This window comes from Peromyscus maniculatus, chromosome 17, assembly GCF_049852395.1.
Source record: "Peromyscus maniculatus bairdii isolate BWxNUB_F1_BW_parent chromosome 17, HU_Pman_BW_mat_3.1, whole genome shotgun sequence".
Lineage (NCBI taxonomy): Eukaryota > Metazoa > Chordata > Mammalia > Rodentia > Cricetidae > Peromyscus > Peromyscus maniculatus.
Window position 1 is genome coordinate 3,899,766 of NC_134868.1, and position 24,499 is coordinate 3,924,264.

The 24,499-nt window shown below is 49.3% G+C and overlaps 1 protein-coding gene across 2 annotated transcripts; it reads left to right on the forward strand.

Annotated features, from left to right (window-relative positions):
• The first annotated feature begins 476 nt into the window (after window positions 1–476).
• Slc35e1 (solute carrier family 35 member E1) lies at window positions 477–23,739 on the forward strand. 2 transcript variants are annotated; one of them, XM_006989897.4, is made up of 6 exons: window positions 477–915; window positions 1,172–1,242; window positions 3,523–3,660; window positions 4,966–5,091; window positions 19,253–19,498; window positions 20,468–23,739. In XM_006989897.4, the coding sequence occupies exons 1-6, from the start codon at window positions 492–494 to the stop codon at window positions 20,693–20,695; spliced, it is 1,233 nt and encodes a 410-aa protein (XP_006989959.2). In that variant the 5' UTR covers window positions 477–491; the 3' UTR covers window positions 20,696–23,739. The 2 variants fall into 2 exon arrangements, with proteins under 2 accessions (XP_006989959.2, XP_076409345.1); XM_076553230.1 differs by having other exon boundaries at window positions 4,966–5,076.
• Window positions 23,740–24,499: the final 760 nt, after the last annotated feature.

Here is a 24,499-nt window from a genome sequence, read left to right on the forward strand (position 1 = left end):
TGAGGGGAAGGTGACACCTACCGCTCAGCTTCCGAGGATACCGGCGTCGTCCAAAGGGTTTGCCACAGTCGGGTTCTTTTCTCCTAAAAGATATTTTGTTAATCCTGTCCGCTCCCCAGGCACCCCGCTTCCACAGCCACAAGTGGGCGGGTCCGCGTCTCCCCGAACGGCTCCCGGGCCCCGACAGCCACCCGAGAGCGTGGGAGGCCGCTTCGCGCACGCGCGGGCCCCCGGCACGCCTTCCGGGCTCCGGCCCGCCTCCCTCGGGAAAGCTTTCGAGTGGGGTGGGGCCCTCGCTGGAGACGTGGTTGCGGGCGCGTCGGCGGGCGCGCGGTGATGACGCGCGGGAGACGGCCAATGGCGAGCGGCGATGACGCGCAGAGCCGGCAGCCAATGGTGGCCGGCGCCCGCCGGCGCGCCCGCCCGGGCTGTCCCGCCCCCGGCCCGCGTCGGGCGGTCGTCCGGCGGGAAGGGGTGGCCGCTCAGGCAGGATGGCGGCGGCGGCGGCCGCGGGGCCCGGCGCGGGCGCGGGGGTCCCGGGCGCAGGCGGCGGCGGCGGCGGGGCTCGCGAGGGCGCGCGGGTGGCGGCGCTGTGTCTACTGTGGTACGCGCTGAGCGCGGGCGGCAACGTGGTCAACAAGGTGATCCTGAGCGCCTTCCCGTTCCCGGTCACCGTGTCGCTGTGCCACATCCTGGCGCTGTGCGCCGGGCTGCCGCCGCTGCTGCGCGCCTGGCGCGTGCCGCCCGCGCCGCCCGTGTCGGGCCCCGGACCTGGCCCGCACCCGGCGTCCGGCCCGCTGCTGCCGCCGCGCTTCTACCCGCGCTACGTGCTGCCGCTCGCCTTCGGCAAGTACTTCGCGTCGGTGTCGGCGCACATCAGTATCTGGAAGGTGCCGGTGTCCTACGCGCACACCGGTAGGTGCGGACGCGGGCCGGGGCGCGCCGCTTGGGGCTTCGAAGTCTGGGTACGAGTATGTGGGCCGTCAAACTGAGACGCCGCCGAGCGCGGAGGGTTCTCAGGTTGGAAAAGGTCTGAGGAGTTTAACCGAGTGCCGAGCAGAACTGACTCCAGCTATTGGGGTCGGGAGGACGCCTTGCAGAGAGAGAAGTTCCGGCGTCGGGTGTGCAGGCTGCCGGGACTGCCCGCTGAGTGCCTTTCCTCTCTTTGCAGTCAAGGCCACCATGCCCATCTGGGTGGTCCTCCTGTCCCGGATCATCATGAAGGAAAAACAGAGCACCAAGGTAACCCTGGCAGAAGCCCCGGGCAGGGCGCGATTCCCGGTAGCTGGCTGGGTTGATGACGTGGTTGGACCGTGGCATTCCTCTGGTTTCCTGTCAAATAAGGAAGTCAAGGTGTCAGTCTGGGCCTTCCCTAGTGTCCCGCGCTCGCTTAGCAGACAGCATGTGTGTGTGAAGGGGAGATGTCTCTGGATAATCTCTTGCTTATTGTCCTCGAGTGCTACGTCCCTCAGGGGTCTATATTCCTCCTTTTTGTTTTGATTTCCTGCCTTGGTTTGCTGGTAGGTGATGTCTGTTTGGTCCCGTTTTGGCAAGTCACCAAGAAACTAAGTTGGGACAGGTTTTCCTTCTCTTATTTTTTAACATTTATCTGTGTGTGTATGTTGTGCCTCCTCATGTGTGTGAAGCTCAGAGGACAGGGGTCCATCTTAACTTTTCACGGTGGGGATTCCTGGGATGAGACTGAAGCTCTCGGGCGTGGCGGAGAGCGCCCCTTACCTGTTGAGCTATCATGCTCTCGTTTTCCCGTCACCAGAAAGAATGGTCGGTAGTGAGCGGCTGGATCTGATGTGAGATGCTGGGTCAGAGGAGGTTGATGATGGCACAATCCAGCCAGTTCTTAGAAGTTAAAACTTTCAGGAGCCTGACATGGTGCCGTGGGTCTGTCATGCTAGCACTCAGGATGCTGAGGCAGGAGGATGGAGAGGTCCAGGACAGCCTAGGCTACGGAGCTGAACTTTGTCTCTAAAAGTCTTGGAGCTGGTCATGGTGGCGCACACCTTTAATCCCAGCACTAGAGAGGCAGAGGCAGGTGGATCTCTGTGAGTTTGAGGCCAGCCTGGTCTACATGGTGAGTTCCAGGACTCTGTAGAGAGACCTTGTCTCAAAAAAAAAAAAAAAAAAAGGAAAGGAAGAAAAATATTGTAGGTAGGTCAGTGTGGAGCCCTTGCTGAGAACTCAGAGGCCTGGGGTTTGACACCTATTTTAAACCAAGGTTGTGATTATCTGGATGTGGATCCCAGACAGCACTAAGAGCTCAGGCTGCCTGAGGAAGATGCCAGGCCAGAGAGCAAGCACTGGGCTCACTGTGCCCTTCGTGCAGTGGGGATGCCAGTGTCCCAGCCGGAAGCCATCTCACTTCCTGTATATTTCTCATTATTGATTTAGCTCAGAGTGGCTTTACCCTGGATCACTGTGTAAAAACTGGGCCACCTCTGGCTGAGTTTTGTTCTCAGGCCCATCTTCATCCTGGCAAGCCCTGTCTGCACTCTGTAGTCCCCGTCAGGTGGGGCTGGCCTCCTGGGGGTCAGAGTTGCCGGGGAGGCAGCCAGGTGTGTCACCTGATAACACACCTTGTGTTTATCAGTTTTCCTTGTCACTGGGGACATTGTACCTGGCTTGACAAGATGGCAGGAACCTCAGGAGTGCAGGACCTGGAGATTGGCCCTCTTGGTCAGGGAATGCTTTGCAGGACAGATAACTCAGGCCCCTGAATCCTCTTCTCAAGGGAAGAAGTGGGATGCCGACAGGGAGAGTAGACCATGGCCAGGAGTGCAGGGGCAGGCATTCAAGTCCCAGTGGCCACTTCCCTTGGGGACAGAACCTCTGCTCCTAAAAGCCTCACCTGTCTTGCGTTGTTTTTACATTACTTTGTGGGGACCTGAGCACACACGGAGATGAGAGGACAGCTTGCAGGAATTGGTTCTCTCCTTCCACAAAGAGTCCTGGAGATCAAACTCAGATTTGGGGGCCTTTACCTACTGAGTCCTACTAGTTACCAACTAACTGGGCCCTTGATTTTTTTTTTTTTTTAATACAAAATCTCTGACTGGAAATCCACCTGGTTTTCTACCTTGTTGGGTTTTGTTTATTTTTTGAGTCAGGATTTGAAAGTAGCCCAGGCTAGCCTTATTTTTTTTCATTTATTTATGTATTTACCTTTCTGTGTCTGTCTGTATGGAGGTCAGAGGATAGCTTTTGGGAGAGTCAGTTCTCGCCTACCGTGTGGGCATCAAGCTCAGGTTGTCAGGCGTGGTGGCAAGTGCCCTTTTCTCTCAGCCATCTCACTAGTTCCAGACCCGAGACTCTGGGTGATCCTCCTGCCACAGGTTTCTGAGTGCCAGGATGCTGGGTGCAGGATGCTGCATCCTTGTGAGGTGCAGGTGGCATTTTCCAGGGTGGAAGATGGGGTCCCCCAGGTCAGGCACAGGGCCACCCAAGGTTGGCTGCAGTTCTGGGTGGTGGGTAGCCCTGGCCCACCTGAGCCCCTCTGCCCTCCTGCAGGTGTACCTGTCACTGGTCCCCATCATCAGCGGAGTCCTACTGGCCACTGTCACAGAGCTGTCTTTCGACGTGTGGGGGCTGGTCAGCGCCCTGGCGGCCACACTATGCTTCTCCCTTCAGAACATCTTCTCCAAAAAGGTGTGTGGGCCCTACCCCCAGGCGCTTGTTGCTTGAGGGTGGTGACTGCAAGCTGACTGGCCAGATCAGACCATCCTGTGCCTTCTGTTTGCTCAAATCTCTGTCCCTTATTTTGTTTTGAAAGCCAACCCTAAACTTAACCTCCTCTGCTGCTCTCTTGTTCCTTTTCTTTTAATAGCTTTCTTTTTACATTTTATTTATATGCTTAGTGTGGATGTGCAAGGGTACCTGCCATGGCCTTAGTGTGGAGGTCAGAGAACAACTTGCAGAAGTCAGGTCTCCTTCCTCCGTGTGGGGCCTGGGCATTGAACTCAGGTCCTCAGACTTCGTGGCAAGCCCTTACCCATTGACCCATCTTACCAGCCCCTCCACATTATTTCCCACTAAACCTGCCACACCCCCAGCCCATTTTGTTCCATGCGCCCCTGGGATCTGCCTGCAATACCCACCACCAGGTGCTTGCTTTACATACACTTGACACCATGGCCAGCTTGTGTATGGGTGCTAGGGGTCCGAACTTGGGTCCTCGCACCTGAGCCAGCCCCCAGCTCCTCCTTTCCTTTCCTGGCTGAGCATGCTCTTCCTCTCGGTTGTGGTCACTGATCTCATCTTCTCTGGCCGTGCTCATCCACTGTTACTGTGTGGTGTCACCTGCCCCAAAGCTCAGTCATGACCAAAGCTCAGGGCAGCTGGGCGCCACCGTCAGCACAGTGGGTCCCCGTCTCAGGAATGTGCCTTGTTTCCAACATGTTGTAAGAAATACATCTGCGAGCCCCTGCAGAGAGTGCTGCTGGCTGCTTGGGTTGGGGCATCTGCCTGTGGTAGACCTGAAGTCCATGGTCTCCGAGGTAGGATCTGTTTCTGGCTTTTGCCTGGCATTGCCTGGTGATGCTCAACAGGCTAAACCAACCCGGACTCAATTCAGAGGGATGTTAGCCAGGCGTGGTGGTCCCTGCCTGTCGTGAGCATATGTGGGATGAAGGCAGGATTCCCATGAGTGCCGGGCCAACCTAGGCTACAGGGCAAGACACCAGGTGCAAATAACAAAACTGGTGTGTTTGGGGGGCCTTCAGAATGCCTGGCTCACTCCATCCTCCCCAGCGTGTGTGTGCTGGATTGGTTCTGTTGTTCCTCTGTCTGTCCCTCGTCTGCAGACAGAGTGTCCCAGCATGACTATGTTCCTTCATAAACGAGCAGGCTGGTCTGATACCCAGGGTTGGCTGTCAGATTCCCGTCTCATGTTGGGGACTGGAAACCCAGGCCTTGCTGCTCGTCAGTGGCTCTAATGAGATGCTCTTCCCTCAGGTGTTGAGGGACTCAAGGATCCACCACCTTCGGCTGCTCAACATCCTGGGCTGCCATGCCGTGTTCTTCATGATCCCCACGTGGGTTCTGGTGGACCTCTCCACCTTCCTGGTGAGCAGCGACCTGGTGAGTTGGGGCTGCTGAGAATTGCATGCGTCTTTACTAACTTTCTAAGGTGCTGTAGTTATGTGTTCACCCAGGGGCATTCTTGGGACATCTGTCTGTGCTAGGTAGATGTGTCTGTTTTCTGTTCTGTAACAGAATACCTGAGGCAGGCTAGCTTAGAAAATAGGAATCTTTAGCTCGCAGGTGTGGAGACCGAAGGTCCAGCATGGAGTGGGTTCTTCTGAGGGCTCCTGCCACATCTGTGACATTGTGTGAGAGGGATAAGAGCATATGTAGGAAGGAGAAATCAACCTCAACACAAGAGTCTGAGAGCCAGGGTCCTGCTGTCCTGTGTCCGTCACTGTCCATCACCGACAGGGCACCGGAGGTGACTGTGGGGAGAGGACATTTGCCTTGGCTCAGGGTTCCTAAGGGTTTCTGTCTGCATGCCCGGCACTGTGCTGTGAGAGCACACATGATGACGTCACTGTGAAGACTGCCGCAGTGGCCTCCGGGAGGGGCTTGCACTTATCGTTTCAGTATTTAAGTCTCTTTCATTCAAAACTCTAAATCCAAACGGACTAACACACACACACACACACACACACACACACACACACACACACGTGCACACCACGGGCATCATGTACACTCACGCACGCACTCACTCTTTCTAGTGTGGTGTGGTCACAGTCTGGCTCTGACCACTAGGAAAGGGTTGGTCTCACTAAAGCTGTTGGACATGGTGGGACCTGGTGGAGGCACAGCCTGGTAGGAAGTGAGGAATTGGGACATGTCCTTGAGGAGGGACTCTCTCTTCCTCTTCCACTCTGCCTCTGCTTGCTCGGTGAGGTTGTCCCTGCTCCAAGAACCGCTTACAAAAGCCAACAGCTTCTGAACCGCATGTCCAGGACTGTGACTCTGGCCTGGCTGTGGCCAGGACAGCGCTTGCCCTGCCCCTCAAGGCCCAGGCTCCACCCAGAACCACACACAAGACGAGAGAGCACTCACCTCTCGTCCTGGCACCCAGGAGGTAGAGATAGGAGGATCAGAATTCAGAGTCATCCTTGGAAAGTTTGAGGCCAGCCTGGGCTACTTGAGACCCTGTCTCAAAAAAGAAAAGGAAATCCTGGGCAGCGGCTCGTGGGCACCACCCCACACAGCGTCCCGCGGTCACCATGGGCTGCTGGAGTTGGAAGCCCAGCAGCATTCTGTACAGGATTCAAGTAAAGGCCAAGACAGTGTCTCCTGCCATGTGGGTCAGGTCAGGTTCCAGAGTCCAGGAGGTGCAGGTGCTTGGTATGTGAGCCTCATGACCTGCTCCATCCTTAGGACTCACATGGTAGAGGGAGCAAGCCAACTCCCACAAACACTGATGACCCCAGGCACCTGGGCACACAGTGCCCACACATGTACACAGATGCCGTGATTTTTAAATACAAAAGGGGCGTCACCCCAGTACTGGGGGTACATGCAGGGGGATCGAGACCTTAAAGTCATCCTCAGCTACATAGGCCAGCCTGGGCTACATGAGACTATCTCAAGGAAAGAGAGATAATTCTGGACCCTCTGTGCTGAGCCACCTTTCCTAGATGAGTGCAGCGCCACCCCTCATATGGAAGCCTCTTGATGCCAAACGGAGCCCTCACAGCAAGGCACAGCTGCACAATGGGCAGCCGTGGGAGCACAGCCCCAGTGGGAGCACGGCCCGGTGGGAGCGCGGCCCCGGTGGGAGCACGGCCCCGGTGGGGGGCACGGCCCCGGTGGGAGCGCGGCCCCGGTGGGAGCGCGGCCCCGGTGGGAGCACCCTCGTCCCAGCTCCTGTGTCAATGGCTCAGGCAACATCTGCTTCGAGGGGACGGGAAGACTGTGAGAGCCAGAATGCCAGGAAGTCCACTGAGAAGCGGTCTCCCTAGGAACGGCTGTATAAACAAGATGGCGACAATATCAGTGGACATCCAATCTGGGAGGGAGAAGATCTCACAGGGTCCACCCTAGACGAAGAACTGCAGGCACTGATGACAGCCGGGAGGGGAGAATTAGCCTCTCCCAGGCATGAGACCCTCACTGGTTGTCCAGTGCAGAGTGGCCGGCTCTGGACCCATACACACAGACAACAAAAACAGCCTCAGCAGGTTGTATTCACATTTGCATGTATGTGACAATAATAAAGAAAAAGGTTGTCAACTTGGGGCGCCTGCGAGGGGCTGGCAGAGCAAAGAGATATGAGAATTGATGCAATTTTATTTCAATTAAAAACTTTTTTTTTTGGTTTTTCAAGACAGGGTTTTTCAGTGTTGTTTTGGTGCCTGTCCTGGATCTCACTCTAGATCAGGCTGGCCTCGAACTCACAGAGGTCCACCTGGCTCTGCCTCTCGGGTGCTGGGATTAAAGGCTTGTGCCATCACCGCCTGGCCAATTAAAAACATTTTTAAAAAGAAAAAAAAGAAGTCGGATGGAAATCTTAGAATGGGAACAGCACCAGGCGGATCTCTGTGAGTTCAAGGCCAGCCTGGGTTAGAGAGTGAGATCCAGGACAGGTTCCAAAGCTATACAGAGAAACCCTGTCTCAGAAAAAAGGGACAGCAAAGCCTGTGAGGGCACCGCTGCCGTGTGGTGACGATGGTGGGAAGATCAGTCGATGGAAACCGCCCGGTGCGGTGAGGTGGCTGTAACCCCGTCACTGCAGCCATGCGCAAGATTGAGAGAGAGAGAACAGCCTGGGCTACAGAGTGAGACCCGGTGTGAGCCGCTACGTGAATGTTTATATCAGCTCTGTTTTTACTGGGAACTGGAAACAGCCTTCAACAAATGAAGACAAGCTGGTTTGTTCACCAAACGGAGCATTCCCTGGCAGTGAAAAATACCCTCTAACCTCTTTCTACCTAGACCAGTGGCAGGCAGAATGGAAGAGGCCTGGCTTGTGTGATTCTTTTTATTGCGTACCAGTCTGCTAGGGGCAACTGTTGCGGTTGCCGGGTTTAAAGAGAGGGTGAGTACTAAGTGGGCTGGGAGGGCATTTTGTCAGGAAGCCATTCAGGGTCTAGTTGTGGTTGTACCTGCAAAGAAGCTATCGTCTTTGTCATTCTCCGCCCCGGCACAGACGTCTGTGAGCTCAAGTCCTTCCTGCCAGGGGCAGCGCGGCACCCCCAGGGACCCCAGCTGGCTCTTACCAGAGCCTGGGGCCCTTGACTTGGGTGTAGCAATTCCCATCCCAACCCCACCCCCACCCCCCAGGAAACTTTGGAACAGAAAGTGCACCCAGCTTCTGCTCCTTGTGGTTTTCCTTCTCTTCCCTTTGGGGTGTGTGAGTATATGCGTGTGTGTGTGTGTGTGTGTGTGTGTGTGTGTGTGTGTGTGTGTGTGCATGCGCACTAGCAGTGTGTCTGTCTCCTGTGGAGAACAGAGTTCAGGCTCCTGCACTTTCCTCAGTAGCTCGCCTTGTCTTTTGGAGGTAGAGCTCACTGACTGGCTGCCTGCCAAGCCTTAAGGTCCGCCTGTGTCTGACCCCTGAGCTTCCTGCCTCCAGCAGTGGGGCTCTTCATATGTGCAGCTCTGTTTCGGTTTTGGTTTTGACTTTTCACGTGGGTGCTGGGGTCTGAACTCGGGCACGTTCCTGACTGAGCTGTCTGCCTCCCCAGCCTACCTTTGCTGTTGTTGAGGCAGGATCTGTGTCCTATATTACGTCGCCCAAGGTGACTTCAGACTCCTAATCGTCCTGCCTCCTGAGTGCTGGAGTAGAAAGTGAGCCCACAGTGCCTGGTTGGAAGCTCAGTGTGATTTGGTTGACTCTGTGGGTCATTCTTGTGAGTCCTCCTTCTCCTGGTGACCAGCTGGCATGCCTGCTAACCACCATGTCCAGAGACGGGCAAGCTGGAACTTGTGACCCCCACGGGATGGCTGGGAACTGGCAGCAGGGCAGGAGGGTGGGCTTGAGGGCCGTCTGAGGAAGCGGATGCCTGGGACTGCCCAGTGTCCTGGCTGGGCTGCTGCATTCTCCAGGCACCTGTCTGAGGACGGGCGGTGGGCTCTGGGGCTCTGTGTCCCACTCTCTGGAAGGCCTCAGTCGTTGATAATGTCACCCGTCTTCTCCGGTCTGTCTGGTATTGTTTGGGGTGTGGGGTGCTGAAACCCATGACTTCATACATGTGCTGCATGTGCTCCATTGCCCAGCTTTGTCTGTGCCCCAGCTTTACAAAATGTTCTGGAGGGGGGGAGCTGTGGAGATGGCTCAGTGGGAAAGCGCTGGCTGTGCAGGGGTGAGGACAGCGTTCAGGCACCAGGAGGCAGGGGTGAGATGCCCGAGACAAGCAGCACCCTGCCACACACACAGTCTTGGTGGCCTTTTAAAGAACAATTATTAAATGTTATGTGTATGGGTGTTTTGTCTGCATGTTTGTCCACTTACAACATGTATGCCCGGTGCCCTCAGAGATCGAAAGAGGGCATGCGATCCCCTGGGCTGATTTCCAGACAATTGTGATCCTTCTGTGGGATCTAATCTGGATCTTGTAGGAGAGCAGCCAGTACTCTTAACTGATGAACCATCTCTGCAGTCCTTTGGTGGCTGATTTGCATTTCTGACAACAGATGGCCCTCGACCACTGCACCATTCGGTGGGGTGGTCAGGAGGGTCAGAAGTCGTGTGTATAAAGCATCACATGGTAAACTGGTAGAATGGCTCAGTGATGCAGTACAGTCATGTGTTAGCAAACCTGTCGCCCCAGTTTGAGGCCAACCTGGGCTATGAGAGATTCTGTTTCAAGAAAAGTCTCACCACCTGCTGCCCCATGGTACAGCCAGAAATGCGTGAGAGTCTGCTTAAGGAGTATTAGAGAATTTATTAGGATATAAATTGAAGAAATACACTCACGAATACAGAACCAAGTAGACAGCTGAAGTCGTCCTCTGATCTGACCAGGAGTGAATCCACCTTGCAGTTTGATCACACCAGGAAGCAGGGAGAAGGGCCTCATGACCCTTCTCACTTTCCTTTTAAGAGATCACATACAATGGCAAGAAGCACCACCTCCTTCGGGCCCTATAGTCCAAGGTCATGGGCGGAGCAAATATCACTACATTTCCCCTTTTTGTCTAAATAAGAAGGTTCTAGACCTAATGCAAACTGTATACAATAAGAATGATTATCAAGTATTGTCCAGGAAAAACAGTGGGTAATAACAAACAAAAATGGAAATACAACCAACAATAACAACATCAAACAAGAACGACATGCTAAATGTCCAGAAATGTCCAGACCATAGGTAAATGGCAAATTCCTGAGATTACTCCAATAGCTGTCCTATCCTGAAGATTCTAACTTTAGTATTTAAAATGTTCTTAGCTAAGACATGAGAGGATTGTATCTTTAACTATCTAGTCTTCAACCCTATCAGAGACCTGAGAAGGAAAATAATATTATTTGAGTAAACAGGAAGTGCAAGCAAGCAACTTCTGAAAATTGCAAGACTTGACAGAGACAGCTGGCAGCCTGGACAGTCACCTAATGTTTCTCAGCACTGTTGGGGGATCCATTTTTGGCAACAGGCCTAGAGTATCTGACAGACCATTGTCAGAAGCAGGAATTTTGAACGACCATCTTACCCTTTCTTGGCAGGGTTCCGCAGTTGCTTTTCCTTGTGTCCTGTTCATCTGGAAAGGACAGTGTTCATACTGTTAGCAGTCGAGGCAAGGGCAGTTCTTTGCCCAGCAGGCCATTTTGTGCCAAGAAGACAAACTTCCAAATGGAGTATATTAGAAGCCCAACATTCTCTTGAGAGAAGATTGGTGCTACCAGGAGCAATTGTGTCTCACGTCAACAGAATTCTAAGTTATCAAAACATTTAAATGCAATATTCTCTAGGTCTCGTTCTCTAGGTCTAGTGTTTGAAGTATACATACGGAAAACAAACTAATATAACTATAGATATGACACTCATGGGTGACTATTAATCTATAAGTCTTTTCTACCTAAATAACCTAAGGACTAAGGATTCACATTAACAGGGTAAGCAATCTGTAAACCAATGTACAATATATGGACAATGACCTCAAAATTGTGACAGTACACAAAAAAATCTTAAACTGAGGTAGAAATGTATAGTGCAATATGATAACAATATCCTTGATCTGTATCAGTATACAAAATATCCTAAACAGGTAGAACATACATACAGTATGACCAAATATAATTTTACATTTGTTATCAATATACAAACTATTTCAAATAGTAGGAATATGTGTATAATATGACAGTTATTGTTTTGAATTTGTATCAATATACAAGAACCCATATCAGAGCAAATTATCTAAGGCTGATAGTTTGCTAAGTTAGTTTATTAGTATATATAATAATCTACCTTAATATAATATGCCTATCCATTACCCTTTTTTCTTTTCTCTGTGGGATCCTGTAAGAAAGCTAAATGGTTAAGTCTCAATAGGACAAGTTGTAATGTTTGTAGCCAGTCTCAGTGTAAATGGGTAAAGTTATCTGAGGTTCTGGCTAGAAGTGTAATATGATTGACCATCTCATCTTGAAACTGTCCTGAAGAGTTTGCAATTTAAAGCTGATCATTGAGTGGTGGTTTTAGGTTCAATGGCCTCATTCTGGACCAGGTAGAATCATCATTGTGGGGCCCCATCTTCCTTCTGGAGACTTCAGAGGTTGCTATTGGAAAGACATTTTTTCACTGGAAAACTTGAACATTATTAATATCAAAACAGAAAGTTTGAATCTTTTTTTAAATTTATTTATTTATTATGTATACAGTATTTTGCCTGCATTATGTCTGCACACCAGAAGAGGGCACAAGATCTCATTACAGATGGTTGTGAGCCACCAAGTGGGTGCTGGGAATTGAACTCGGGACCTCTGGAAGAGCAGCCAGTGCTTTTAACCTCTGAGCCATCTCTCCAGCCCAAAAGTTTGAATCTTAAGATGACATGACATGTGAGGAAGGATTCCAAGAAATCAAGAATAATCATGGAGAGAAATAGAATCTTGACTATTTTTATTTTATTTTAATCTTGACAATGGTCCTTAGGTTATTGGTTTTCTTCTGTCTCACACCAGTTGGCTCTTCCGATATGAGACAGAATCTCTTAATTTTTTTTTTTTTTTAGCAATATGCTTCGGTTTAGAGAAGGAGAGAGCCCCATTCCAACTCCAAAGCCAGCTTGATTGATATTTGATCAGGACCACAACTTTTCTAGAGTTAAAGAGATATAGATGTTAGGCAGTGAGATATTACCCTGTGGAGTATATTGGTACCAATAGGTTCTTCCCTTCTTGCTGTAGACTTCTGGGTGTCCAAGGCCTTAGGATTTTTTAAAGACGGGTGTTTCTATTATCCTGTAACGATAAGAAACAGAACCCTGCCCTGACTCTTCTTTGTTGAGTTTTTCTTACAACTTGTAGAATTATCACACCAGTGGATAAGCTCCTTCTCCTTATCAAGGGGTTTCTCCTGTTCGAATCAGTTTTTTTTTTTTTAATTAATTTTGTTGGAGTTTTTTGGTTTTTTTTTCTTTCTGTTGTCCAATGTCTCTCTGCAGCTGTCGTTCCTTTCTCATCAGCATTGAGAAAATTCAAGGTTAATAAAGCATTATGCAATCTATTTCTAGGAGTCATTGTTACCTGTTGCTGTTTATTTAGCATATCCTTTAAAGTTTGATTGGATCTTTCTGTGACTGCTTGGCCTGTGGGATTGTGTGGTATACCTGTAACATGCCTTATATTGTAATAAGCAAAAAAAGTTGTTTCATTTTATTTGAGACATAGGCTGGAACATTGTCAAATTTGTACAGGTATTTCCATGATGGCCTTAACTTCTAATAGGTGTATAATCACAGAATCAGCCTTTTCAGAACTCATAGGAGTTGCCCATTGAAATCCTGAATAGGTGTCAATGGTATGGTGTACATATTTTAATCTTCCAAATTCTGCAAAATGAAACACATCCATCTGCCAAATTTCATTTCTTGGTATACCTTTAGGATTACTTCCTACAGGTAATTGAGTTTGGTTATAGAAGAAACAAGTAGGACTTTTTTTTTTTTTTTTTTTTACGATTTCCTTGGCTTGTTGGGAAGTGATGGAAAAATCCCTTTTCAAACCTTTGCTATTTACATGGTGTTTCTTACAAACTTCTGAGGCTTCAAGTTCATTACCTATTAATAACTGATCAATCTCATCCTTACCTTGTGCTAGAGGACCTGGCAAACCCATGTGGGATCTGATGTGTGTTATTGTGGGAGCCTGTGCTCGGGTTCCTCATGGCTTTACCCAGCAGGTCTGAATAGAGGATGATCAGGACCACGGGCCTGAGTGCAGGTGTCTGAGATGGTCTGCACTTGGCTGTGCTGGGGGAGGAGGTCTTTTGCTCCACCCCTTGGCGTCTCTATAAAAACCCTGGGCCAGAGACAGTCGGGGCCCGTTGGAATAGGTTCCAGTCCCTCTCGAGGCTATCCTTTATTTTCTATCTGTTTATCTCCGCAAGATTCTCGGCTATAAATCCTTCTGTCTAATATTTCCTGCTGATTGCACTCAAGAAAACTCTGGGGAACTGGGTGGGAGTGGTGGGTAAACGCCCCACATGTTATATATATAGGATGTTCCCTATTTCTGATGATTTCCTGTAATTATATAAATAATGAAATTAATTCTGTATTATCAAGAATAAATTCAGCAGTTTTGATATGTAAAACAGCTCTCTGCATATTGAGAATAAGTAAATATATTGAGAGGTTCAGTGAAGTCCATAAGTACCATAAAAATGGCATACAGTTCTGACTTTTGTACAGAATTGTAAGGACTTTGGGCCACTTTACTTAATCTCCTGATTTATCCTGCCTTTTCTGATTTATTGCATCAATATAGAATGTGGGGACTCCAGAGATTGCTGTCTGACATACAATGTGAGGAAGGACCCATTCAGTTCTTTTTATGAGTTCTATTCTCTTGCTTTTGGGATAACAGTTGTTAATCTCTCCAAAAAAAAAAAAAAAAAATTACTGCAGACTCATTTATCTTTTCATAAAAAGGAGATTTCCTCCTTAGTTAAAGGTACTACAATTTCTGCTGAATCCATTCCTGTCAATTGACGAAGTCTTAATTTTTCCCTTTAGAATAAAATCGGAGATCTTTTCCAATATGTCTTTAACTTCTTACTCGGTTTACGTGGTAGAAATATCCATATAATATCTTCCCTCTGCATCAAAATCCCTGTGGGGGAGTGTCTGGAGGGGGTATGACCAGAATTCAGTTAAGTTCTGGATTCTCACAATCCACACTTGCCTCTCGTATTTTCTTTTCTACTAGAGCCAATTCCTTCTTGGCTTCAGCTGACAATTCTCTTGGACTATTTAAGTCGTCCCCTTTTAGGGTATTGGCTAAATTTATTAGTCCATCTTTAGGTATTCCAATGATAATCTGTAGGTTGGAAATGCTTCCTATCATTTTTTGAAAATCATTAAGAGTACACAACCGATCTCTCCTGAGTTGTACCTGTTGGGGTCTAATTTTTTTGTAGATCTATGTTATATCGTAAGTAATTAATATATTCTCCTCTTTGTATCTTTTTGGGAACAATTTGTAATCCTCAGGGAGACAAAACTCTTCACTTCTTCAAACATGCTTTCTAAACATATCTGACTTCAGATCAGCTGATAAGATATCACCCATATAATGATAAATTATAGATTGTGGAAATTGTGCACAAATTATTCCAATGGTTTATGTACAAACTATTGGCACAGGGTGGGGCTATTTAACATGCCCTGTGGGATTACCTTCCATTGATATGTCTTGACTGGCTGGGAATTATTATAAGTAGATACTGTGAAGGCAATTTTTTTTCTATCCTTTTCTTGTAGAGGTATAGTTTTAAAAAAAGACTTGGGTTGGGGATTTAGCTCAGTGGTAGAGCATTTGCCTAGCAAGCGCAAGGCCCTGGGTTCAGTCCTCAGCTCTGAAAAAAAAAAAGATAAAGTCTTTTAAGTCAATAACTATAATAGGCCATTCTTTAGGTAGGGGCATCCTATTCTGTAGGGAGCCCATAGGTTGAATTACTTTATTAACAGCTCTCAGATCTGTCATCATTCTCCATTTGCCAGATTTCTTTTTAATAACATATACAGGAGAATTCCAAGGGCTGGTAGATTCTTCAATATGTTGAGCATTTAACTGCTCCTGAACCAGCTGTTCTAAAGCTTGTAGTTTCTCTTATGTCATAGGTCATTGTCCAACCCAGACAGGTTTATCAGCTGGCCATTTTAAAGGTAGGGTTGTTGGTACCTCTGAGAGTTCACCAGCAGTTGTGCTCTGTTTATGTACAGCCTGAATGGTTGGTGGCTATTTTTTACAGTATCTTATAATATTATTCCCAGATACATGAATTGGTCTATATTCCACTTCTGAGCTTAGAGGTATTCCATTGTTATAACAGACCACCATCCCAAAGATTCACTCTACATTAGCCATATATGGCTTCAGCCTTCCTCTCTGTCCTTCTGGCCCTATGTATTCAACCCATCTCATACTTTGTTTTACCTGAGATAGGGTTCCAATCCCTAGAAATTGGACATCTACTTCTTGAAGAGGCCAATTTGAATGCCGTGATTTTGGCATAATTATAGTCACATCTGCACCTGTGTCCACTAAGCCTTCTAGAATAATGTTACTAATTTATACTCTAAGCTTTGGTCTTAGTTCATTTATGGAAGTCTACCAAAATTTGAGTTTTATGTTTTTTTTTGTTTTTTGTTTTTTTGGAGTCTTTGATCTATCTACCATCCAGTGCAGTATTGTTTTTTACATTAGGCACCAGGTTATTTAATTGTCCTGGGGAGGAATTTCCTCCATAGTGGCTGGAAATGTTTGGACCACATTTGATTTGGGGGCCTGCGAGAGGCCCTCTGAGGTGTTTCCTGCTGGTAAAGGGTTGCCTCGTATGTCTCTTGTTAATCTGCATTCATTGGTCCAATGTTGGCCTTTGCCACATCTTCTGCATAATCCAGAAGGCTGAGGTCTGCTGTTTGGGTATTTCTAGAAGAAGCATTGCTTCTAGGAGCACCCTGTGTGCAATTCCTTCTTACATGACCTGGTTACCACAGTTAAAACATTGGATACTTTGTTGTCTCCTTCCACCTTTGGAAATAATCTCTCCTGTCCAAGCCTCATCACCATAGCTAAGAGACTCAATATTGTTTGTGTGTTGGATCCATTCTTCTATAGGTGCTGATCTGATCTTTAAAGGTTCAAGTATCCTTTTGCATTCTATATTAGCCAAAATCAAAAGCCAAAGATTGAGTTAATACTTGTCTTAATTCTTGGTCTGATATTGTATTGTTTATAGCTTTGGTCAGTCATTGTAAAAAAATCACTAAACGGTTCTTTTTTTTTTTTTTTTTTTTTTTTTTTTTGGTTTTTCGAGACAGGGTTTCTTTGTGTAGCTTTGCGCCTTTCCTGGAGCTCACTTGGTAGCCCAGGCTGGCCTCGAACTCACAGAGATCCGCCTGGCTCTGCCTCCCGAGTGCTGGGATTAAAGGCGTGCGCCACCAACGCCCGGCTAAACGGTTCTTTTGACACCTTTCCCTGGAATTCGTTCCCAAGCATTTAAGGCTGTTGTATGGCATATGGATAATGTATGCTCATCAAAGGTAGATTGTACATATATTTCCGTGCAGCAGCCCTCACCAAGAATTTGATCTTGAGAGGTCTTAAAACTTCTGATTTTACCTTGGTGCTCAAGGGCTTTAGCTTCTTCTCTCAGCCAGCTTTTCCATTGTAACTGCTGGCTGTATTCTAACACAGCTGAGATTAACTGATTCCAGTTCCAGTCATCTGGTATAATTCTATTTCTACAAGACCACATATTTAACAACTGTTTCACATATGTTGAACGTATACCATAGGGAACTACAGCTCCCTTGATATTCTTTAAATCTCTCATATGAATAGGCTGCCAGATATATTGTACATATCCTTCAGGATGTTTATCATTGGCTGGCTTTTCACAAACGGTGACAGGGTAAATTACAATGCCACCTGTTGTTACCTTTGGTAAGTTATCTCTACCTTCGTAAGGTACTGGTGATGTTATGACCTCTTTAGCCTTGACCTTCTGCTTGTTAGCACCCTTATTATCAGTTCTCACGGACTCCTCCACAGCCTGAAATTGATTAACTACAGCTTCTTCTAGAGTATGTACTTCCTTTACTTTGAATGAGTCCAATGACTTCAAGGAATTAAACAATTTTTTATGTTCATTAGAAATAGCTGATTGCAAAGATTTTATTCTATCAATTAATGATGATCGTTCTTCCTTAGAAATTATCTGTATGGCATTAAGATTGCTCTGAAGATTTATTGTTCTATCCATTAAGTATTCACATTTATTATCAATAGAATTAAATATGGTTGCCCAGTTATTATTAGTAGACTGAAGTTCTTGTGGTAAATTAGCAGATTCCAAAGAAAGAATCCTTTTAAGTTCTCAATACCACTTTGCAAAGTCTGTATCAATCCTATTAATGTCTTATTTTTGGTCTTATTAGTAAACCAGTTTTTTCAGTGATATTATATGAATTACTATGCTAATCGCCAATGTGGCAAAAATTGTATACGTCCCAGGAAGGTCGTATATGTCTTGTAAAATTTCATCCATAGTATAAATAAAGAAGTTTTTAAATTCCTGGATGTTTATATTATCCACCATGGTGTGAGAGAGACTTAAAATTTGTAAAGAAAATTTTAATGTATTTATTAATTAATTAATTTATCTATTTATCAGTTTAAGGTGTAAAGTTATCAAGTAATTTACCTCAGATAAGATCCTCAAGAAATTGTCCTAAGTGTCCAGCTGTTCCAGAGGTAATTACCAGGTTGGGCAAATTTTGGGTGTAGTGGCGACGTTCGGCCAGCAGGAGTCGCAGGAGTGGCGACAGAACAGGTCTGGCGTGAGCTGACTCAGCTCCCTGAATGGGCTGCTGTGAACCAAACACTCACCCGGGCAGAGCCTGCGGGGCAGAGCTGCGGGGATCACGACAGCTGAGGCAGTGCGCAGAGGGATCACAACAGCTGAGGCAGTGCACAGAGGGATCACGACAGCTGAGGCAGTGCACAGAGGAATCACGACAGCTGAGGCAGCACGCAGAGGGATCACGACAGCTGAGGCAGCACGCAGAGGGATCACGACAGCTGAGGCAGCACGCAGAGGGATCACGACAGCTGAGGCAGTGCACAGAGGGATCACGACAGCTGAGGCAGTACGCAGAACAACGGCGGCGGCCGTGGGCAGAACGGGGATGTGGCAGCAGGGAGCCAGGCTGCCAGGAGGGCGCGCCCTCGAGGGTGGTGGCCCAGGTTGTCCCGGAATCGGCAGCAGCTACACTGAAGTTTTAAAAGTAAAGGAACAATCTGCTGGTAGTCTCTGACCAGGGGGGGGCGGTGTGTGTGTGTCTGTGTGTCTGTCCGTCTGTCCGTCCCCGTGTGTGTCCCAATCCAGCCGCTGCAAGCACAGAGCTAGGAAGGTGCCTAGTACGGGCACCGTTCTTCTAACGCAGAATGTGTGTGCTTCTGGCAGTGGTTACAAGAACCACCCGCGCGTGATCTGCCTGGCCTGGGAGTACTTGACTCACACACTGTGTGACTCCTGCCTGGTGGTCACCTGAGCAGGGGTCAGGAAGTTCCTGGGGGGTTTGGGCTGTGTGTGGGCTTGCAAGGCGGAGAGACTTGCCAGCAGCCGCCCGGGGCGTTAGGGTTTTGACACATGAGTAGCCCCAGTAGGGGTGCATGGGGCCGAGATCCACATGGTTGGGTGTCAGATAATTTGAGAAATCCATGAGAGTCTGCTGAAGGAATATTAGGGAATTTTATTAGGATAAATTGAGGAAATACACTCACGAATACAGAACCAAGTAGACAGCTGAAGTTGTCCTCTGTTCTGACTGGGAGCAAGTCCACCTGGAAGTTCAGTCACACCAGGAAGCAAGGAGAAGAGCCTCCAGACCCCTCTCCCTTTCCTTCTAAGAGGTCACATACAACAGCAAGAAGCACCACCTCCTTCGGGCTGTATAGCCCAAGGTCATGGGTGGAGCCAGTACCACTACACCATGGTGACAATCTGCCTGAGTACATATGTGCCCCTCCCCTACTGATGCTCCCTGCCTGTCTCCACAGGCCTATGTGTCTCAGTGGCCCTGGACACTGCTGCTCTTGGCGGTCAGCGGATTCTGCAACTTCGCACAGAACGTCATCGCCTTTAGCATCCTCAACCTCATCAGCCCGCTCAGCTACTCTGTGGCCAATGCCACCAAAAGGATTATGGTCATCACCGTGTCCCTCATCATGCTTCGCAATCCAGTGACCAGCACCAATGTGCTGGGCATGATGACTGCCATCCTGGGTGTCTTTCTGTACAACAAGGTGAGCATTAGAGGCCACTGTCCCCCAGCCAGGCATAGCCTAGGGGAGGGACGAGAAGGAGCCGAGGGAGGATGGGAAGGGTGGTTCTGGCTCTGGGTTCCAAAGGTGCCTTACAAGGTGGGTGGGTTCTGTGCTGCACAGACCATCATGGCAGCAGGATTGTAAACACAAGCTGCCCCAGAACTCACTCTCTTCCTGCCTCTGTCCTGAGCTCTGTAGCATGGGTGCACAGGGCCTGAAGCTAGCTTCCTTCCTTCCTTCCTTCCTTCCTTCCTTCCTTCCTTCCTTCCTTCCTTCCTTCCTTCCTTTCTTCCTTCTTTCCTTCCTTTCTTTTTTTTTTTTCAAGACAAGGTTTCTCTGTGTAGCCTTTCCTGGAACTCACTCTGTAAACCAGGCTGGCCTTGAACTCACAGAGATCCTCCTGGCTCTGCCTTCCGAGTGCTGGGATGAAAGGCGTGTGCCACCACTGCCCGGCGCTTCCTTTGTTTCTTATTGTTTGTCTTGGAGCAGAGGCTTGTATAGTCCAGAAAGACCTTGAGCTTGTTCTGCCTGGTTTATGCCATGCTGGGGATGGAGCCCGGGCTTTGTGTATGCCACACAAGTGTTCTACCACAGAAGCATCCCTAGTCCTTGGTTTGGGGGTGACCTCTTTTTTTGGTGGTATGCTTTTTGTTTTGTTTCAGTGTCGCCCCCCCCCCCCACACACACACAGGGTTTCTCTATGTAGCTTTGCGCCTTTCCTGGAACTCACTTGGTAGTCCAGGCTGGTCTTAAACTCACAGAGATCTGCCTGGCTCTGTCTCCCGAGTGCCAGGCTAGTTTGTTTTTTTGAAAGTTTCAGGTAGCCCAGGTTGGCCTCAAACTCACTATGTAGCATAAGCTGGCCTGATAACTCCTGCCCTCCTGCCTCTGGCTCCTTAGTGCTGGAGGTGACATGCCATTGTACGTCATTGCTCTCTCTTCACACAGACCAAGTACGATGCGAACCAGCAGGCTAGGCGCCACCTCCTTCCAGTCTCTGCATCGGACCTGAGCAGCAGAGAGCACCTGCGGAGCCCCGTAGAGAAGCCCCACAATGGTGCACTGTTTCCTCAGCAGGGTGACTTCCAGTACCGCAACGTTCTCCTCACAGACCATTTCCAGTATGGCCGCCAGAGCCACCCGAACTCCTATGCCCTCAGCCGCCATGATGTGTAGGTGCCAGCAGGCCAGGCCTCCTGCACCACCTCCCTACGCCCAGCAGCCTGGCTGAGCACACGGCCGGCCAGCAGGGGAGCCCTAGATCCTGATGGGCCGTGGGCAGAGGGAGAGCCATCGAGAGATCCTGGTCCACTCTTCTGCTCAGAGGCCACGTTCTGCATTGGTGCACAGGGTGCCCTCGGGACATTGCAGAGGTCTGGTCTGAACTTCGGGTGACAAGGACCCACTCTGCAGAACTGGCGTCACTGTGGCTGCGGTCCTGGAAGCCAGCAGGAGGGCATCTGGGGCGTCAAGGAGAGGACAGCGGGCTGTAGCCCAGAGGTACAGAGAGCGGGAACAGGTACCATCACCTACCCCCGCGACAGTGCTCCGGGATGTCCCAAGGCAGTTGGCCACTTGCAGCTAGTGCTGACCTGGGGCAGACTTACAGTGGCCATCGGTTCATCAGCCATCGGTGTGGCCTTCCTCTGCCGTGTGGGTGTCAGAGCAGGACACCAGCCTCCACTCCAGGCCTGGGTGGCCCTGGGACTCTAGAAGAGGTTAACCTTGGTTGCGTCCCCACCCTTCTGATGCCACAGAAGGCCAGGTGATGGTGTCGACAGTTCCCTTAGGACCTCAAGTTTCTTTGGAGAACATCTTGTTGGCTGTGGGAACTTTGGAGCCTGGGTCCTGGCAGGCACTGCACCAGGGCTAGCCAATAGGTGGAAACAGTCCCGACTCCTTTCAAAATAAGGGATGTTTGCTGTTGGAGGAGCCCCTGGAGCTCAGTGGCAGCAGGCCATGCTGAAGGGTCCTGAAGCTGCAGCCAGAGTAGCAGAAGGTGGAATCCACACACCAAATACAGCGTCGCCTGTCAGGGAGGGGATGCTGTGTGGGTCGGGATCTGAACTGTCCCAGTGGGTGGGACAGCTGTGTCACAGTGGTTGAGACCGCAGGCAGGTGTTAGTTTTTTAGCTGAGAGTCAGTTTGAGGCTGGGTTGGTGGAGTGCCTTCCTCACGTGCATGTGTCAGGCTTCTGTCCCCAGCGTCACAGGAAGCGACACAGTGGTACAGGCCTGCCTTTCCAGCACTCTGGGAGCAAGGTCAGGGTCCTCGGACTACATGAGAGCTTATCTCAAGAAAAAGATCATTTTAGGGACCTGGCCTGGTGGCATACATCCAGGGGCTGAGCCAGGAGGATGACCATGAGTTTGAAACCAATCTGGGCTACATACTGAGACTGTCTCAGAAACAAGCAAAAAGTTTGGCGGCTCATCCTGGTGGCTTACACCTATGGTTGTAGCTGCTCAGGAAACCAAGGCAGGAGGCTCTTCCAAGCCTGTGAGTTCAAGGCCAGTGTGGCAGCGTAAGGAGAACCTTTTGGTGAGCAGCGGTGTGGGTTCTGGTGTGGGCACAGCAGGTCAATGGTGGGACCCAAGGTTTGTGACATGTCTTCTTTGGCAGTCGGGGCATCAGGCTTATTTTGGGGTATCTGTAAGTTTGGGTTTTTGTGACAGGGTCTCAAAATATAGACCACCCTGGCCTCAAACTCATAGAGATCTACCTGTCCCTGCCTCCTGAGTGCTGGGATTAAAAGCATGTGCTGCCACGCCTACCTGGAGACGTCCTCACTAAGGCTCCCAGACAGACCTTCCACTCTCGGCATTCTTAGCATTCTTTGTGCCTCTGTCTCCGTCTCTAAGCCCCGAGCTGACAAGGGCGTCATGGCACCCCAGTCCTCATCTCCGGGTTTGTTGGGTCCCTCTGCTTTTGATGAATTGGAGTTTTGTATCTAAGGTAGGTTCATTGGCAGTGCCAGCCTCAAGGCGGGCCCATCTGCCCTGCTTGCTGGTTTGCAGATGTTAAGAGCCCACACTGCAGTGGGAAGGAGCCCCTTGGTAAGGTGGTCTGGTGGGTTTTCCTCCCTGGGGAAGACACAGACACCTGACACTACAGAGGTCTCTGTGAGCGTCCCTGTCTGCGCTGAACTCAAAATGAATTATGTCTTTTTGGATTTCCATGATGTTGCTGTAATATGTATATTAATGCATTTTCCTTTTCCAATGTGAGGTTTGCCAGGGAGGGAAAGGCTCATCTCACTTTTCTTACGGTTTATAAATTAATAAATGGGATATTTAATTCTGTTCATAGGCGTACAGTGGGTGTGAACACAGGAATGGATGAGACAATCAGGTAGACCGGATGGGTGCAGTCCTCACCTGGTGTTTATGAAGCCCTGGGCACCATCCTCAGCACCACATAAACCGGTGGTACATACCTATTACCCTACACTCAGGAGGCCGAGGCAGTTACAAGCAGGAGTTCACGGTCATCTCTGGCTACACAGTGAGTTTGAAGCCAGCCTGAGCTACAGGACAAAACAAAACAGACTTGATGGTCCATGGTTTGCCTTGGCCATTCAAAGTCACATTAGCCCCAGACTTGTTTCCCATGCCATGTTCACCTCTCCAGTTCCGCCCCGTCCCACCTCTCTGTTGGGGTTCATATTAGAGAATCTTTGCTGCTCTTTCCATATACCCTTTGAGATGGCCTGGCCAAAACACTTATCCTGACCCACCCAACTCCTTCATTTTGCAGAAGGGGAAACAAGTTTAGAATAGTTTTGAATGTCTGTTCACTATTAGAATACTCAGAGTGGGGCTTCTTTTAGTTATTTCTTTGAGATGGTATCTGCCTGTGTAGCCCAGACTGGCCGCAGGATGGAAGGCAGTCCTCAGCCTCGGTCCTAGTGCTGAGGTGAAGCAGGACTGCCACACCCAGCACCTTATGTTATACCATTTATTCTAGGGAAGGAGATGAGCCGGATGTGTTGGGGCAGGGAAGTACTTGAGACTCGATTTCCCTGTGTGTTGGGAGGACCACGGGCACTCAGCTCTTCAAGACCAGACTCTAAGCCCCAAAACCTCAGGGTCTGAAACGGGAAACTGTCATGTTCTTGTTTTCCATTGTCATCATCCTGAGGTCCGGTGTCATAGGCTGTTCTGTGGGAATAGCTGTGTTCCTGGTCGGCATTCACCAAAAATAAAGGATGGTCTCCAGGGGCTTGAGATGGCTGTGGTTTGTCAGGGAGGGTCTCTGCTCCCAGCAGCACAGCACGCGAGGAGACTGAAGATTCGGGGCAGGGAAACCAGAATTGAGACTCACGCCCGACCTGCCATTGTAGTGCAGGGGAAGTGGAGCCAGGGTCATGGGCGCATGCTGGCTGTCAGCCAAATCCAGGTTCAGCCACAGGCCCTGCCTTACATATGAGGTGCAGGGCCAGCGAGATGGCTAAGTAAGGGTGATTGCTGCCAAGCCTGGCAACTGAGTTCCATTTCTGGGACCCACATGGTAGGAGAACTGACTCCTGCACGTTGTCCTCTGACCCCACATACGTGCTCTGGCATGCACTCACCCACACAGAAATACTCTGAATAAGTAAATATTTGAAAAACTTTAAAGTGTGTGTGCAGAGCAGTTAGGGAAGATACCTGTTGTCAGTTTCCAGCCTCTGCATGCAAATGCATATGCACACTCCTATATGCATGGGCACCTATACATGCAAACAACCACATGCACTTGTACACATATACACAACCACAGACATATGCAAGGCAAGAAAAAAAAGTCTGCCTGCCTTTATTTTCATGCCTGGATATCTAACAGTCATGAGTGTGCGTGTGCGTGTGTGTGTGAACTTACCGGAGCTGGCCTTAAACTCGGAATCCTCCTACTGAGGCTCCCCGAGAACCTCGATGGCTCCAGCCACACTCCTCCAGGGCAGTCGGGACCTCATTTCCTCAGCTGTCCTTCTGTTCTCAG

Excerpts from the sequence above, each read along its gene's own strand:
- Slc35e1 (XM_006989897.4), top strand. The coding sequence starts at position 492 with ATGGCGGCGGCGGCGGCCGCGGGGCCCGGCGCGGGCGCGGGGGTCCCG. Across the intron at positions 916-1,171 it reads GGTGTCCTACGCGCACACCG|TCAAGGCCACCATGCCCATC; the intron begins GTAGGTGCGGAC and ends CTCTCTTTGCAG. Across the intron at positions 1,243-3,522 it reads AGGAAAAACAGAGCACCAAG|GTGTACCTGTCACTGGTCCC; the intron begins GTAACCCTGGCA and ends GCCCTCCTGCAG.